Source organism: Ranitomeya imitator, chromosome 8 (genome assembly GCF_032444005.1).
Source record: "Ranitomeya imitator isolate aRanImi1 chromosome 8, aRanImi1.pri, whole genome shotgun sequence".
Lineage (NCBI taxonomy): Eukaryota > Metazoa > Chordata > Amphibia > Anura > Dendrobatidae > Ranitomeya > Ranitomeya imitator.
This window is the reverse complement of record NC_091289.1, coordinates 204,378,856-204,395,420: the sequence shown is the minus strand read 5'-3', so window position 1 is coordinate 204,395,420 and position 16,565 is coordinate 204,378,856. Positions and strand designations below refer to the sequence as shown.

The 16,565-nt window shown below is 46.3% G+C and overlaps 1 protein-coding gene across 2 annotated transcripts in view; it reads right to left on the bottom strand.

The window, feature by feature from the left end:
- Positions 1-16,565, bottom strand: part of EFCAB14 (EF-hand calcium binding domain 14) — a 69,680-nt gene that overhangs the window by 14,739 nt on the left and 38,376 nt on the right. For both annotated transcript variants that reach the window (XM_069735888.1, XM_069735887.1), the window contains exons 2-4: positions 4,837-4,985; positions 4,527-4,672; positions 3,816-3,914 (exon numbers count right to left, since the gene is read on the bottom strand). In XM_069735888.1, the coding sequence (XP_069591989.1) occupies positions 3,816-3,914; positions 4,527-4,672; positions 4,837-4,985 (394 nt within the window). The remainder of the gene's footprint in view (positions 1-3,815; positions 3,915-4,526; positions 4,673-4,836; positions 4,986-16,565) is intronic.

Below are 16,565 nucleotides of genomic sequence, written 5' to 3'. Positions count from 1 at the left end.
ACCCTTTGTATCCAAGCGGTCAGCTGTCAGAAACGCAGCAAAACCAAGAAAAAAAAAAAAAAAAATCAATAAAGTAAAAAAATAATCAATTAATAGTGATATAAAATGTACAATATATAGAAGTAAAATATAGCAATCATAAAATATGAAATTTAACCAAAAGATAATATATTTAAAAGTGATTCAACCCCATAATAACCTGCAAAACGTTTTTTTTACAAACTATCATACACAATCTAAAAATACTAATAACAGATTATACTGCAGCATATAAAATTCTTATTTAAAACTATAAGAAGACAAAGAAAATATGAATTGATCCCTTTATCTTTTCTTTCTTTATTAATATCCTACCATCTGCGATCTGACCAGGAAATGCACATTCCGTCCTTTCCTCCTCTCCTTTTCTAATCATTACCATACTGTGCATTTCTCTTACTACTGTTACTTAGCCACATTCTCAATAATAATAATCTTTATTTTTATATAGCGCTAACATATTCCGCAGCGCTTTACAGTTTTGCACATATCATCACTGTCCCCAATGGGGCTCACAATCTAGAAATGGTTAAATTCAGACCCTCAGGACTCAAACTACCCAATTTAAAGATCCAAAAATGTATTTCTTTATCAAGTTGCTATAACGATTCAGACCAGTAACAGTTACTTGATCTATAATTATAACATTTAACAATTTTGGGTCTTTCTCATGGAAAGTGCAAAACTGTTTGGACACACTGTTGTTGAAACTCATTGTGTATATTGTGACGATGCTTGTCTAACATGCAGCGCAGACATTGCAACACTCCAAAATGTCTGTGCTGTAGCACCATTGTTGCTGGAGCCACATCTTTCAGATGGGGAGAGCTTCACCATCAATTGCAGGGTGGACTGTCCTCCACTTATGTTATCTCCTGCAAGACACGTGCGGCCTACAATATGTGGGTCGCACTATTCAGACGACGCATGTTAGATTAAACAAGCATCGTCACAATATACACAATGGGTTTCAACAACATAGTGTGTCCAAACAGTTTTGCACTTTCCATGAGAAAGACCCAAAATTCTTAAATGTTATAATTATAGATCAAGTAACTGTTACTTCTCTGAATCGTTATAGCAACTTGATAAAGAAATACATTTTTGGATCTTTAAATTGGGTAGTTTGAGTCCTGAGGGTCTGAATTTACCCATTGAGAATGTGGCTAAGTAACAGAAGTAAGGATAAGAGAAATGCACTGTATGGTAATGATTAGAAAAGGAGAGGAGGAAAGGACGGAATGTGCATTTCCTGGTCAGATCGCAGATGCTCAGCAGGTTGAGGCTGGGTCACCACCAGCATGGGAGTCTTGCTGGGAATCTCTGGTTAAGACATTAATAAAGAAAAAGGGATCAATTCATTTTTTTGTGTTCTTAGTTTTTAAATAAGAATTGTATATGCTACAGTATAATCTGTTATTAGTATTTTTAGATTGTATATGAAATATTTTGTAAAAAAAAAACGTTTTGCAGGTGATTAGGTGGTTCAATCACTTTGAAATATATTATCTTTAGGTCAAATTTTATATTTTATTTTAAAATGCTATTGCTATATTTTTACATCTATATGTTGTACATTTTATATCACTATTAATTGATAAAGTTTTGACTATTGATTTTTTTTCTTGGTTTTATTGCGGCATTTCTGACAGCTGACCGCTTGGATACAAAGGGTTAAATCAACATCATTGAATGCTTCCATCTTATTGGTCACTACCCCTATTTAATGTATTACTTCCTACGCTGTCTGTAAATCCACCGGAGGAAGGTAGCAGTCCGCTGCCGAAACGTGTAGTGGTTCAATAAAAGGTTTGTTTACCACTAATCTAGTGCAGTGTGCTCTACAGCCATAGCGCTACTTAAATTGACAACATTTTTTCCAAAAAACCTTTCACATTCCCCTTGAGGGATTGTGGCTGGAGCAGCTTGGGGCCATAGAGTTAATCTCCAGGCAAAGGACCTGAAGTGACGTCACATCCTGTGAAGTGGCATCACGTGACTGGATCCTGGGCCCACGTGACCAGACCTGGAAGCACAGGAGCGGTCCCGGAGGAACAAAGCAGGAGTACAGAGAGGCGTCCACTACCGAAGTTGTGCAGGGGTGCACAACCCATCCAGGCGAGAGGGTAATCTCCCCACTTTCCATTGAAACATCCCAATCAAACCACCTGGTGCTTCTCATGCTGCACTTTTCCATGTTTATTGTCTTAATTAAACTGATAGGACTTGATTTGGAGCGGCGCACACCTGTCTATTTAAGACCTCACAGCTCTCAGTGCATGTCAGACCAAATGAGAATCATGAGGTCAAAGGAACTGGCCAAAGAGCTCAGAGACAGAATTGTGGCAAGGCACAGATCTGGCCAAGGTTACAGCAGAATTTCTGCAGTACTCAAGGTTTCTAAGAGCACAGTGGTCTCCATAATCCTTAAATGGAAGAAGTTTGGAACCACCAGAAGTCTTCCTAGACCTGGTCGTCCAGCCAGACTGAGCAATCATGGGAGAAGATCCTTGGTGAGAGGTAAAGAAGAACCCCAAGATCACTGTGGCTGAGCTCCAGAGATGCAGTAGGGAGATAGGTGACTTTGTGGAACTTTCTCCCATCACTGCAGCCCTCCACCAGTCAGGCCTTTATGGCAGAGTGGCCTGACGGTAGCCTCAGCTCAGTGCAAGACATATGAAAGCCGCATTTTATTTTCCAAATAAAAAAAAAACACATGAAGGACTCCCAGACTGTGAGAAATAAGATTCTCTGGTCTGATCAGACGAAGATAGACCTTTTTGGTGATAATTCTAAGCAGTATGTGTGGGAAAACCAGGCACTGCTCATCACCTGCCCAATACAATCCCAACAGTGAAACATGGTGGTGGCAGCATCATGCTATGGGGGTGTTTATCAGCTGCAGGGACAGGATGACTGGTTGTCATTGAAGGAAACATGAATGCGGCCAAGTACAGAGAGATCCTGGATGAAAACCTCTTCCAGAATGCTCTGGATCTCAGACGTGGCTTAAGGTTCACCTTCCAACAAGAAACTGACCCTAAGAACACAGCTGTGCCCATTCTTGACTGGCCCAGCCAGAGCCCTGACCTAAACCCAATTGAACAACTCTGGAGAGACCTGAAAATGACGTCCACCAACATTCAACATCCAACCTGACGGAACTAGAGAGGATCTGCAAGGAAGAATGGCAGAGGATCCCCAAATCCAGGGGTGAAAAACTTGTTGCATCATTCCCAAGAAGACTCATGGCTGTTGAGATAAAACAGATGTGGCACTCACCCGAAGTACGCTAAATTCAGTGTCCTTTATGCACCTTCATGCGGTAACAGACATTAGTGGAGAGGCGGCAGGTAAAGGGGAGGGTGCGGGGAAGTGAGGAGAGGACGACGGCCGTTTCACACAAAAGCGCTTCTACGGGTCCAGGGCATGGCTGTACTAGCTCAAAAGGAGCTTCTACTCAGTACTGAGCAAAGGGGCTGAATACTTATGACCATGTGAGATTTCAGTTACTCTTTTTTAATAAATTTGCAAAAATTTCTACATTTCTGTTTTTTTTAAGTCAACATGGGGTGCAGAGTGTAACATTAATGAGAAAAAAATGAACTTTTTTTGTATTTAGCAAATGGCTGCAATGAAATAAAGAGCGAAAAATTTAAAGGGGTCTGAATACTTTCCGTACCCACTGTAGGTGGGGGACCATCACAACACAAGATTGCAGAGACCAATGTGTAGCTGGGGAGAGGTATGAGTATGGGGTCCGGGCCAGTTCATACCTTCTGCAGTTCCTCCATTGTTTTAGGTAGGTTGATCATATTAGACGCAGACTTAAGACTAATTTTCAGCTGAGTGACAGCGGTGGCCAGAAGTGCAATCTGCAAGAAAGTGCCAAAAAAACACATACATTAATCTGAGCATACAAGGAACAGCATAGAGCATGGTGGCCTATGGTCCCTGTGTGGCCTATTTATAATAAAAAAAAAAAAAAAAAAAGGTTCCTCGCATCATGTTCTCATACACTTTATGCAGTATTAGCCCTCTGTGTCTGTACTGCTACATACTTAGGCAGGTAACCGGTTCATGCAGCTTTACATGAACACCTGAGCCTTACACTATAGCTGGTCCGAATAACTAAAGCAATTGTTACCATCCACCTCTCGTGTCTCCCCTTTTCCCCATAGTTTGTAAGCTTGCGAGCAGCAGGGCCCTCATTCCTCCTGGTATCTGTTTTGAACTGTATTTCTGTTATGCTGTAATGTCTATTGTCTGTACAAGTCCCCTCTATAATTTGTAAAGCGCTGCGGAATATGTTGGCGCTATATAAATAAAATTATTATTATTATTATTATTATTATGGTAACAACAGCCGAGCTGCAGCGGTGTAGAGGACACTCAGATCTACTCTTCTCCATCCTTCCTGGTTCTCAGCAGTAGGGCGTCAGATCTATTGTAATGGGGGTAGTCTCGTGCCCACGATCACCACTCACCTGCTTATTCACCTCCGTTATGTTTGCCCACAGTCTATTTAACCCCTTGTCGCCACTGTCTATTTCCTCGAGGCGCCTCTGTTTCACCATTAAGTCTTCATTGATCTTGGGGATCTCTTGGCCTGAGCTCCGCTGAGTGGATTCCACTGTGAAAAGGAGGTCATAATCATAGGGTCCTCATCTCACACTGATGTCAGCTTGGGTTAATTTTAACCCTTCCACTGCCAGGGATCTAATAGTTACCATCCGGATGTGAAAGGGTTAAGTTCCTGCTCCTGATGGGGAACATGCCAGGCTGACACTTTCTTACTTGCTTTGAACTGTTCTCTAAGGGCATCTATGTTCTCCTTCAGAACGACTTGCATCCAGACAAGGCCGATACACGTCACCACACACGCTGCCAGCACGATGAAGCCGCAGAGCGGGAAGCACAGGCGGCAGCACCGGAGAACGCTCCACCTGGAGATCAGGAAAGATAGATAGACTGCTCACACCGGCACAAGACGGAAAAAAACGCCAATTTATAGAAGCCTAAGGAAATGCCCACATATATAAACCTAAGCAACTATATCCCAAAATTAGGCACAAAATACAATTGTAACATATTTGTCACCTTTATTAAACAATTTAAAAAAAGACACAAAAGACGACATGATAATAAAGTCAGCAAGGAAAAAATGGGGGTGGAAAGGATTTAAAAAAAAAAAAAATGTGGGGGAAAAGTACCGTATATACTCGAGTATAAGCCGAGAATTTCAGACCATTTTTTCTAGGCTGAAATTGCCCCTCTCGGCTTATACTCGAGTCATACCCAGGGGTCAGCAGGGAAGCGGCAGCTGTGTAATAATACTCAGCTGCTCCCGGCGCGGTGTCCCTGGTTCTCCGGTGTCGGCAGCTTCTTCTTGAAGTGAGCGGTCACATGGTACCTCTCATTACAGTAATGAATATGGACCCCACTCCACTCCCATAGGGGTGGAGCCGCATATTAATTACTATAATGAGCGGTACCATGTGACCGCTCACTTCAAGAAGAAGCTGCCGACGCCGGAGAACCAGGGATACCGCGCCAGGAGCAGGGGAGTATGATAGGGGGCAGGGCGCAATATTCGCCTGCTCCCGTTCCACCGCCGCATTTTCCCCGTCCTCTGCAGGGACGCTCAGGTCAGAGGGCGCGATGACGCGATTAGTGTGCTGAAGACACAGCGGCGGCCGTCAGTGGAACGTGGAGCAGGTGAATATAGCAAGTGCCGGGGGCCTGAGAGGTGAGTATGTGATTTTTTTTTTATCGCAGCAACAGCATATGGGACAAATGTCTGTATGGAGCTTCTTATGGGGCCATGTGCAGCATTATATGGGGCAAATATCTGTATGTGGGCATGTGCAGCGTTATATGGGGCAAATGTCTGTATGGAGCTTCTTATGGGGCCATGTGCAGCATTATATGGGGCAAATATCTGTATGGGGCCATGTGCAGCATTATATGGGGCAAATATCTGTATGGGGCCATGTGCAGCATTATATGGGGCAAATATCTGTATGGGCCAAATATCTTTATCGGGGCCATGTGCAGCGTTATATGGGGCAAATATCTGTATGGGCCAAATATCTGTATCGGGGCCATGTGCAGCGTTATATGGGGCAAATATCTGTATGGGGCCATGTGCAGCATTATATGGGGCAAATATCTGTGTGGGGCCATGTGCAGCGTTATATGGGGCAAATATCTTTATGGGGCCATGTGCAGCATTTGTGGAGGATTATATGGGGCAAATGTCTGTATGGAGCATCTTATGGAGCCCATCATAAACTGTATGTATATTTTAATATGGAGCATCTTATGGGGCCATCATGAACTGTATGGAGCATTATATGGGGCTCCTGATTCAATATGGATATTCAAAAACACAACCTACTGATGTCTCAATTAATTTTACTTTTATTGGTATCTATTTTTATTTTTGAAATGTACCGGTAGCTGCTGCATTTTCCACCCTAGGCTTATACTCAAGTCATTAAGTTTTCCCTGTTTTTTGTGGCAAAATTAGGGGTCTCGGCTTATACTCGAGTATATACGGTAATATGAATAACAAAACAATTGATCAGTGCCTAGTAATAGCCACCAACAACTAAAGGCACCGTCACACTGAACAACATTACAACGCTAGCGATCCGTGACGTTGCAGCGTCCTGGATAGCGATATCGTTGTGTTTGACAGGCAGCAGCGATCAGGATCCTGCTGTGACATCGCTGGTTGTCGCTGAAAGTCCAGAACTTTATTTCGTCGCTGGATCACCCGCTGACATCGCTGGATCGGCGTGTGTGACGCCGATCCAGCGATGTGTTCACTGGTAACCAGGGTAAATTCTTGGGTTACTAAGGGCCGCGCTTAGTAACCCGATGTTTACCCTGGTTACCATTGTAAATGTAAAAAAAAAAAAAAAAACACTACATACTTACATTCCGGTGTCTGTCGCGTCCCCCGGCGTCAGCTTCCTGCACCGACTGTGTCAGCGCCGGCCGTAAAGCACAGCGGTGACTTCACCCCTGTGCTTTACGGCGGCCGGCGCTCACAGTCAGTGCGGGAAGCTGACGGCGGGGGACGCGACAGACACCGGAATGTAAGTATATAGTGTTTTTTTTTTTTTTTACATTTACAATGGTAACCAGGGTAAACATCGGGTTACTAAGCGCGGCACTGCACTTAGTAACCCGATGTTTACCCTGGTTACCCGGGGACTTCGGCATCGTTGGTCGCTGGAGAGCTGTCGGTGTGACAGCTCTCCAGCGACCACACAAGGACTTTCCAACGATCACGGCCAGGTCGTATCGCTGGTCGTGATCGTTGGAAAGTTGCTTGAATGTGACGGTACCTTAACCCTACTAATAAATTACAATAAAGTGCTTATACTGGAATTGTAAATAATTACAAAATACGATTTAATAGAAGGAGTATATATCATAACATTCATGAATTTCTCAAGGAATTGCATATAAATAATGAATATTGACTAAATTTCATTAATTAGAAAAATATATATAAACACAGTGCATAAGAATAAATCACCAAAAGACCACCTTCACACTACGCCAGTAAAAATAAATACATAGTCTTTATTAACCCCTTAGTGACAGAGCCAATTTGGTACTTAATGACCGAGCCAATTTTTGCAATTCTGACCACTGTCATTTTATGAGGTTATAACTCTGGAACGCTTCAACGGATCCCGCTGATTCTGAGATTGTTTTTTCGTGACATATTGTACTTCATGTTAGTGGTAACATTTCTTCGATATTACTTGCGATTATTTATGAAAAAAACGGAAATATGGCGAAAATTTTTAAAATTTTGCAATTTTCAAACTTTGTATTTTTATGCCCTTAAATCAGAGAGATATGTCACGAAAAATAGTTAATAAATAACATTTCCCACATGTCTACTTTACATCAGCACAATTTTGGAAACACATTTTTTTTTTGTTAGGGAGTTAAAAGGGTTAAAAGTTGACCAGCAATTTCTCATTTTTACAACACCATTTTTTTTTAGGGACCACATCACATTTGAAGTCATTTTGAGGGGTCTATATGATAGAAAATAATGAAGTGTGACACCATTCTAAAAACTACACCCCTCAAGGTTCTCAAAACCACATTCAAGAAGTTTATTAACCCTTTACGTGCTTCACAGGAACTGAAACAATGTGGAAGGAAAAAATGAACATTTAACTTTTTTTTGCAAACATCTTAATTCAGAACCATTTTTTTTATTTTCACAAGTGTAAAAACAGAAATGTAACCATAAATTTTGTTATGCAATTTCTCCTGAATACGCCAATACCCCATATGTGGGGGTAAACCACTTTTTGGGCGCACCGCAGAACTTAGAAGTGAAGGAGCGCCGTTTGACTTTTTCAATGCAGAATTGGCTGGAATTGAGATCGGACGCCATGTCACGTTTAGAGAGCCCCTGATGTGCCCAAACAGTGGAAACCCTCCACAAGTGACACCATTTTGGAAACTAGACCCCTTAAGGAACTTATCTAGATGTGTGGTGAGCACTTTGAACCCCCATGTGCTTCACAGAAGTTTATAACGTAGAGCCGTGAAAAAAAAAATTGCATTTTTTCTACAAAAATGATCTTTTTGCCCACAAATTTTTATTTTCACAAGGGTAACAGGAGAAATTAGACCACTAAAGTTGTTGTGCAATTTCTCCTGAGTACATCGATACCCAATATGTGGGGATAAACCACTGTTTGGGCGCACCGCAGAGCTTGGAAGAGAAAGAGTGCCGTTTTACTTTTTCAATGTAGAATTGGCTGGAATTGAGATCGGACACCATGTCGTGTTTGGAGAGCCCCTGATGTGCCTAAACAGTAGAAATCCCCCACAAGTGACCCCATTTTGGAAACTAGACCCCCCATGGAACTTATCTAGATGTGTGGTGAGAACCTTGAATGCCCAAGTGCTTCACAGAAGTTTATAATGCAGAGCCGTGAAAATAAAAAATATTTTTTTTTCCCCAAAAAAGATTTTTTAGCCCCCAAGTTTTTATTTTCACTAGGGTAACAAGAGAAATTGGACCCCAAAAGTTGTTGTCCAATTTGTCCTGAGTATGCTGGTACCCCATATGTGGGGGTAAACCACTGTTTGGGCGCACGGCAGAGCTCGGAAGGAAGGAGCGCCGTTTTGGAATGCAGACTTTGATAGAATGGTCTGTGGGCATTATGTTGCGATTGCAGAGCCCCTGATGTACCTAAACTGTAGTAACCCCCCACAAGTGACCCCATTTTGGAAACTAGACCCCCCAAGGAACTTATCTAGATGTGTGGTGAGAACTTTGAATGCCCAAGTGCTTCACAGAAGTTTAGAATGCAGAGTCGTGAAAATAAAAAATATTTTTTTTTTTTCACAAAAAAGATTTTGTAGCCCCCAAGTTTTTATTTTCACAAGGGTAACAAGAGAAATTGGACCCCAGAAGTTGTTGTCCAATTTATCCCGAGTACGCTGATGCCCCATATGTGGGGGTAACCCACTGTTTGGGCGCACGGCAGAGCTCAGAAGGGAGGGAGCACCATTTGACTTTTTGAGCGCAAAATTGGCTGTCGTGTTTGGAGACCCCCTGATGTACCTAATCAGTGGAAACCCCCCAATTCTAGCTCCAACCCTAACCCCAACACACCCCTAACCCTAATCCCAACCTGATCCATAATCCTAATCACTAACCCTAACGATAATCACAACCCTTACCCCAAAACAACCCTAATGTCAACCCTAACCATAACCCTAATCAAAACCCTAAATCCAACACACCCCTAATCCTAATCTCAACCCTAACCTCAAACCTAACCCTAATCCCAATACACCCCTAATCACAACCCTAACCTTAACCCTAATCCCAAACCTAACCCTAATCCCAAGCGTAACCCTAATACCAACCCTAATCCAAACCCTAACCCTAATCCCAGCTCTAACCCTAACTTTAGCCCCAACCCTAGCCCTAACTTTAGCCCCAACCCTAACCCTAAGGCTACTTTCACACTTGCGTCGTTTGGCATTCCGTCGCAATCCGTCGTTTTGGACAAGAAACGGATCCTGCAAATGTGCCCGCAGGATGCGTTTTTTGCCCATAGACTTGTATTGCCGATGGATCGTGACGGATGGCCACACGTCGCGTCCGTCGTGCACTGGATCAGTTGTTTTGGCGGAGCGTCGGCACAAAAAAACGTTCAATGAAACGTTTTTTTGTACGTCGCATCCGCCATTTCTGACCGCATGCGTGGCCGTAACTCCGCCCCCTCCTCCCCAGGACATAGATTGGGCAGCGGATGCGTTGAAAAACTACAGCTGCTGCCCACGTTGTGCACAATTTTCACAACGTGCGTCGGTATGTCGGGCCGACGCATTGCGACGGCCCCGTACCGACGTAAGTGTGAAAGAAGCCCAACCCTAAATTTAGCCCCAACCCTAACCCTAAATTTAGCCCCAACCCTAACCCTAAATTTAGCCCCAACCCTAGCCCTAACCCTAACCCTAGCCCTAACCCTACCCCTAACCCTAATTTTAGCCCCAACTGCTGTTCTCCTGCCGGCCGGCAGATGGAGACAGATGGCGGGCGCACTGGGCATGCGTCCGCCATGTTCTTCTGCCGGCGGCCAGGAGGAGCAGCAAGAGGATCCAGGGACCTAGGTGAGTATGCTAGGGTCCCCGAATCCCCCTATTTCTCTGTCCTCTGATGTGCGATCACATCAGAGGACAGAGAATTACACTTTACTTTTTTTTTTTTTTTTGCGGTCGCCGGTAAACAGTTAATTACCGGCGATCGCAAAACAGGGGTCGGTAATACCGACCCTGATCATGCTCTTTGGGGTCTCGGCTACCCCCGGCAGCCGAGACCCCAAAGATTCTCCCGGTGCCGGCCGGCGGGCGCACTGCGCATGCGCCCGCCATTTTGAAGATGGCGGCGCCCACCGGGAGACACGAGGAGCATCGGGGGAGCTAGGTGAGTATTGGGGGGCCACCTGGGACCCCTTTTCTCTGTCCTCCGATGTGCGATCACATCGGAGGACAGAGAAATTAAAAAGAGATCGCTTTTTTTTTTTTTGCGATCGCCGGTAAACGGTTAATTACCGGCGATCGCAAATGCGGGGTGGGTTAAAACCCCCCCGAATCATGTTCTCTGGGGTCTCGGCTACCCTCGGCAGCCGAGACCCCGGAGAAAATCGGCCTCTGGGGGGCGCTATGGACTTTTTCCACAGCGCCGTTAATTAACGGCGCTGTGGTTTAAGTACCCTTAGCGGCCGCCGTTAAAAGGCGTATCGGCGGTCGCTAAGGGGTTAAACATATTTAAAAACAAGTATCAACAGAGAGGTATATAACAAAAGCACAGGCAAACAAAGTAGGTAAGGCCGGTTTCACATTTGCGTTTGTGTCCGCAGCGTTTCTACTGCATATATCCGCATGCATTGTGCATTCCTATCTTTAACATTAGGAACGCATGCGTTTGTGATTGTTCGCGTTTTGCCGCGTTTGACGTCGCATGCGTCGTTTGCGTCTTGGCGCGGAAATGCAACATGTAGTAATTTTTAGAGGCGTCAATTTGCCGCAAGGTTTGCAGAAGGTTTGCGCCAAAAAAACGCATTGCTGTCAATATAAACGCATGCGTTCAGAAGCACATGCGTTTGGTTGCGTTCGCGAACGCATGCATTTCAATTGAAAAAACCATGTCTAGACACTGATAAGCCCCCCCCCACATAGTAGGTGATAAAGGGAGGTAGTGGACATTTGCAGGTCACTACTCAGCAGACACTGAAGCAAAGCAGACAGACACAAGCACCTTGGAGGAAAACAAGACACTGAACAATGTGAGTATATCCTAGCCAATGGCTTTATTTTCTAATTTTCTGTCTCTACATGTCCTAATTTCTTGCATTTCTTTCTTTCTACATGCATCAGAATGTCTTCTTCGGCTTCTTCTCATGAGGCGTTTCTTCCTGGGCCGTCAGAAGTCGAGCATGTCAGTGAGGTGAGTACTTGCCTCCTCAGATTGGTAAGTATTCACTGTCACATCCACACATGGGACAATTTTTGTTTTTCATTTTTTTAGAGCTCTTCTTCATCTGCGGCAGAGACTGGGCAGGAACGGCGGAGTCAAGGTCGGGTGGAAAGACGGCAGCGGGTACGTATACAAGGCTGACTTGCGTATCATTAGTGTAATATTCTTGAATCTTCCTTTCTTTCCATTCATATTTCTTTACTTTTTTCTTTTGGAATGCTTTTCTATGTTGACTTTCCTATTCATGCCATTTCTCTGTGTAACGGGGTCTACTGGGCTGTAGTACCTCTTTCAGCACCCCCCCGTGTTTCAGGAGGTCCACTCTGCTTTTGCTAAATTCTGAATGAAGGACGCTGGCAGGAATATCTTGATTACATGAGAGCATATAAAAGCTGACTGCTTCTCCACATATTTCCAGTCTAAAGAACACACTTTATTCACAGCAAACAGAATATATAACACAGATACACAGGGCAGGCCAATAGGAAAACAGCAGGCCAGACATACATTACAATAGCCGCAGGGGGCTGGAGCCTGCCGATATTTACTGTGGGAATTACAAAGGTGGGGGAGGTCAGAAAGAGAATATCTTGTCCAGGGGCGCAGCCTGTGGACTGATGCATTTCACATAGAAACTATTATACATACAGATACTGCATAACATATTCTTGGTGCTGGGGGGTTCTGTAACACGGCTCCCCTTTTCAGCGACGCGATCGGCATACACAGTCTGATCCTTAACGGATCGGTTTGGGGATGACCGAAGTTTATGGGGTTGGTACGAGTTCTGTTTGTCGACTTAGTCCATCGGCGTTACCGTTTTGCTTGCCGGGTCTGTAGTGGATGGTGAAGTCCAGAGGTTGCTAAACTCCACCGCAGTAATCTGGCGTTGTCTCCGGAGACCCGATTAAGCCAGACTAGGGGATTATGGTCCGTTGGAAGGGAAAACTGTCGCCCATACAAATATGGTTGTAACTTTTTGAGTGCCCATACTATTGCCAGGCACTCCTTCTCGATGGCCGCATAGCTCACTTCACGGGGCAGTAGTTTCCGACTCAGGTAAGCTACCGGGTGTTCTTGGCCGTTCGGCCCGACTTGGCTTAGTACTGCCCCCAATCCAAACAGAGAAGCGTCTGTGTGAACAAGGAAACGTTTAGTTGGATCGGGTGCGGCCAATACAGGGGTATTGGTGAGGGCGTCCTTTAGCTGGCGGAAGGCTTCCTCACACTCTGGGGTCCAGGTTACCTGGCGGGGTTGGTTCTTACGGGTCAGATCAGTGAGGGGCTTGGCTATGCTGCTGTATTTGGGAACGAATTTCCTGTAATACTCCGCTGTCCCTAGAAACACCATGACCTGGGTTTTAGTGTGTGGGGTGGGCCATTTGGCTATGGCCTCAATCTTGGCTGGTTCTGGTCTCTGTTTCCCACTTCCCACCCAATGCCCTAAATACTGAACCTCTGCTTTGCCCATGTGACACTTGTTTGGGTTCAGGGTGATTCCGGCCTTGTGGATCCTGTCTAATACTGTCTCTAGGTGATTTAGATGCTCTTCCCATGTCGCGCTGTAGATGGCGATGTCATCTAGGTAGGCACACGCATAGTCCTGGAGACCATCCAGAAGCCGGTCAGCCAGCCTCTGGAAGGTCGCCGGGGAAGTCTTCATCCCGAATGGCATAACTCGAAACTGGAATAAGCCAAACAGGGTGACAAATGCCGACTTGGGAATAGCATCAGGACTAAGGGGAATCTGCCAGTAGCCTTTGCATAGATCGATGGTGGTCAAATACTTTGCCCCTGCCAGCCGGTCTAACAAGTCATCCACACGCGGCATGGGATACGCATCCGTCACTTTTCTCATTGAGCTTACGATAGTCTACACAAAACCGTGTAGTCCCATCCTTCTTGGGCACTAACACTACGGGGGATGCCCAGGGACTGACTATTCAATGACCCCTAAACGCAACATCTCTTGTATCTCTTGTCGCATCCCTTCTCGTACAGACTCAGGGACGCGGAAGGGGGGTTGTCGTAGGGGGGTCTGATACTGGGTCTCAACCTTGTGTTGTGCCATGTGAGTGTACCCGGGTTTCCCCGAAAACATCCTCTGTCGCTGCCTCAACAACTCCTCCGCCTGCTGTCTCTCCCGGGGACCTAAGTCATCACCCCAGTGTACCTGGTCCCATGTTTTAGACTGAGTCCTCTCCCCTAAGACATCAGGCAAGGGAAGTCCGGCTAAATCCTCTTCAGGGCGCTCCCGATAGGGCTTCAGCATATTCACATGGAACATTCGGATAACCCTGGGGTCGTCACAATCGGCGACATTATAGGTGGTGTCGGCTATTTTCCCCACTACCTGGTAGGGCCCCTGCCATGCAGCTTGGAACTTGTTCTGCCTAGTGGGCTCTAACACCAGGACCTTCTGCCCTATTTCCAAGGTACGCTCTCTGGCCCTCCGATCGTACCATATGCGCTGGCGCCGCTGGGCCACCTCCATGTTCCCCTGTACAGCCTGGGTCAGCTCCTGTAGGCGGTCCCGGAATTCCAGCACATAGGGTACAATAGGAACCCCTTCTATGATGCCCTCCCCTTCCCAGTGTTCTAGCACTAAGTCTAGGGGTCCCCTTACCCGTCTCCCATATACCAGTTCGAATGGGGAGAACCCCGTGGATTCTTGGGGCACCTCTTGATAGGCAAACAGGAGGTGAGGCAAGAATTTCTCCCAGTCCCTGTAGGTCCTGGTAAGAGTCCCAATGAGTTGTTTTAACGTTCCGTTAAAGCGTTCACACAACCCATTGGTTTGCGGGTGGTACGGGGCGCTTCTAATGGACTTTACGCCGCACAGCTTCCACAGTTGGTTGGTCACCTCTGCTGTAAACAGGGTACCCTAGTCTGAGATAATCTCCCGGGGAAAACCAACCCGTGAGAAAACCTGGAGCAGGGCAGCCGCCACTGTCTCTGCCAGTATGTTAGGTAACGCAACCGCCTCTGGATACCGTGTGGCATAATCTACCACTGTCAATATATACCTTTTCCCTGACGGACTGGGTTTGGCTAACGGCCCTATCAGATCGACCGCTACTCGGCTAAATGGTTCCTCCACAATGGGGAGGGGGCGTAATTTGGGCGTGCATCGATCTCCCCTCTTGCCAATGCGCTGGCAACTGTCACAGGTCTGGCAGTATTGATGAACATCATAGGTTACCCCCGGCCAAAAGAAGTTTTGTGTCAGACGATGCCTGGTGCGACTGACGCCGAAGTGCCCGGCCAAGGGTATGTCATGAGAAATTCGCAGTAACTCCTGCCTATACTTCTTGGGAACTACCAGCTGTCGTTTTATAGTGGGGCTCGTCCCTGTGTGGTGCTGCTCTGTGATCCGGTAGAGGAGTCCCTGCTTCCATATAAACTGTTCCCCTTACAGTACCCCTCTCCCCTCCTGTGCCTTCCCACGATATCCCTCCAATGAAGGATCCTCAAGTAACTCCCTCTTAAATTCATCTGGGGTGGCCTAAGAAATGTGTCTGGCTATGGGAATACGTGTAGGGCTGGGATGTCTTACCTGGGCCTCCTCTGAGTGTGATTCTGCCTCCGCAGCTCGAGCTGGTCTCCGGGTGGTCACAGGATATGTCTCAGCCAGAGGGGCAACCGAGAAGGCAGACAACATGGGCCCCAAGTCATTTCCCAGCAAAACATCTACAGGCAAATCCTCCATCAAGCCGACCTCAACAAGGCCATCCCCAACTCCCCAGTTCAGGTGAAGCCTGGCAGTGGGCAGTCGAAGTATGGCTCCCCCTGCTACACGGACTGCCACTGTTCGGTCCGTCTTCTCTTGGTCCCGGACGAGATGAGGCTTCACAAGGGTCAAAGTTGCTCCGGAATCTTTTAGTCCCTGCATGCGTTTCTCATTAACCCACACGACCTGTCGATGCTGTTGTCGATTATCTGCCCGGGCTGCATGCACGGGGTCTACTTCATGCAGCACTTCCTCCATGTCTTCCACCCCTTGGTTAGTTGTAGCCAATGCCGGGTCAGCTTCGCCTTGGTAGCAGTGTACAGCAGCCCGGTGGAAGGTAGCTGTTCCCGCCTTTGGCCACTGGGTATGCTGAGTCCGGTTGGGACATTGTCTTTGCAGGTGGCCCAGCTGACGGCAGGTGTGGCACCGCGCCCCAGGGGAACTGTGGTAGGCCGGGTTTCTAGCTGGTCCCCTTACAATCTTCGGTGGTTTGGGGCCCTCCAGGTCCATGGGCGGACCCCTAGTGACCATCTTTGCTCCGGACAACTGAGGCCTCCTGGCGTCATGATGATCATCGGCCAGACGAGCAGCTTCCTCAAGAGTCATTGGCCGCCTGTCCCAAAGCCATTCCTGTGTCTCAGGGTTTAGTCCATTAAAGCAGGGGTCCCCAACTCCAGTCCTCAAGGCCCACCAACATGTCATGTTTTCAGGATTTCCTTAGTCTTGTCCAGGTAATAATTGCATCACCTGTGCAATG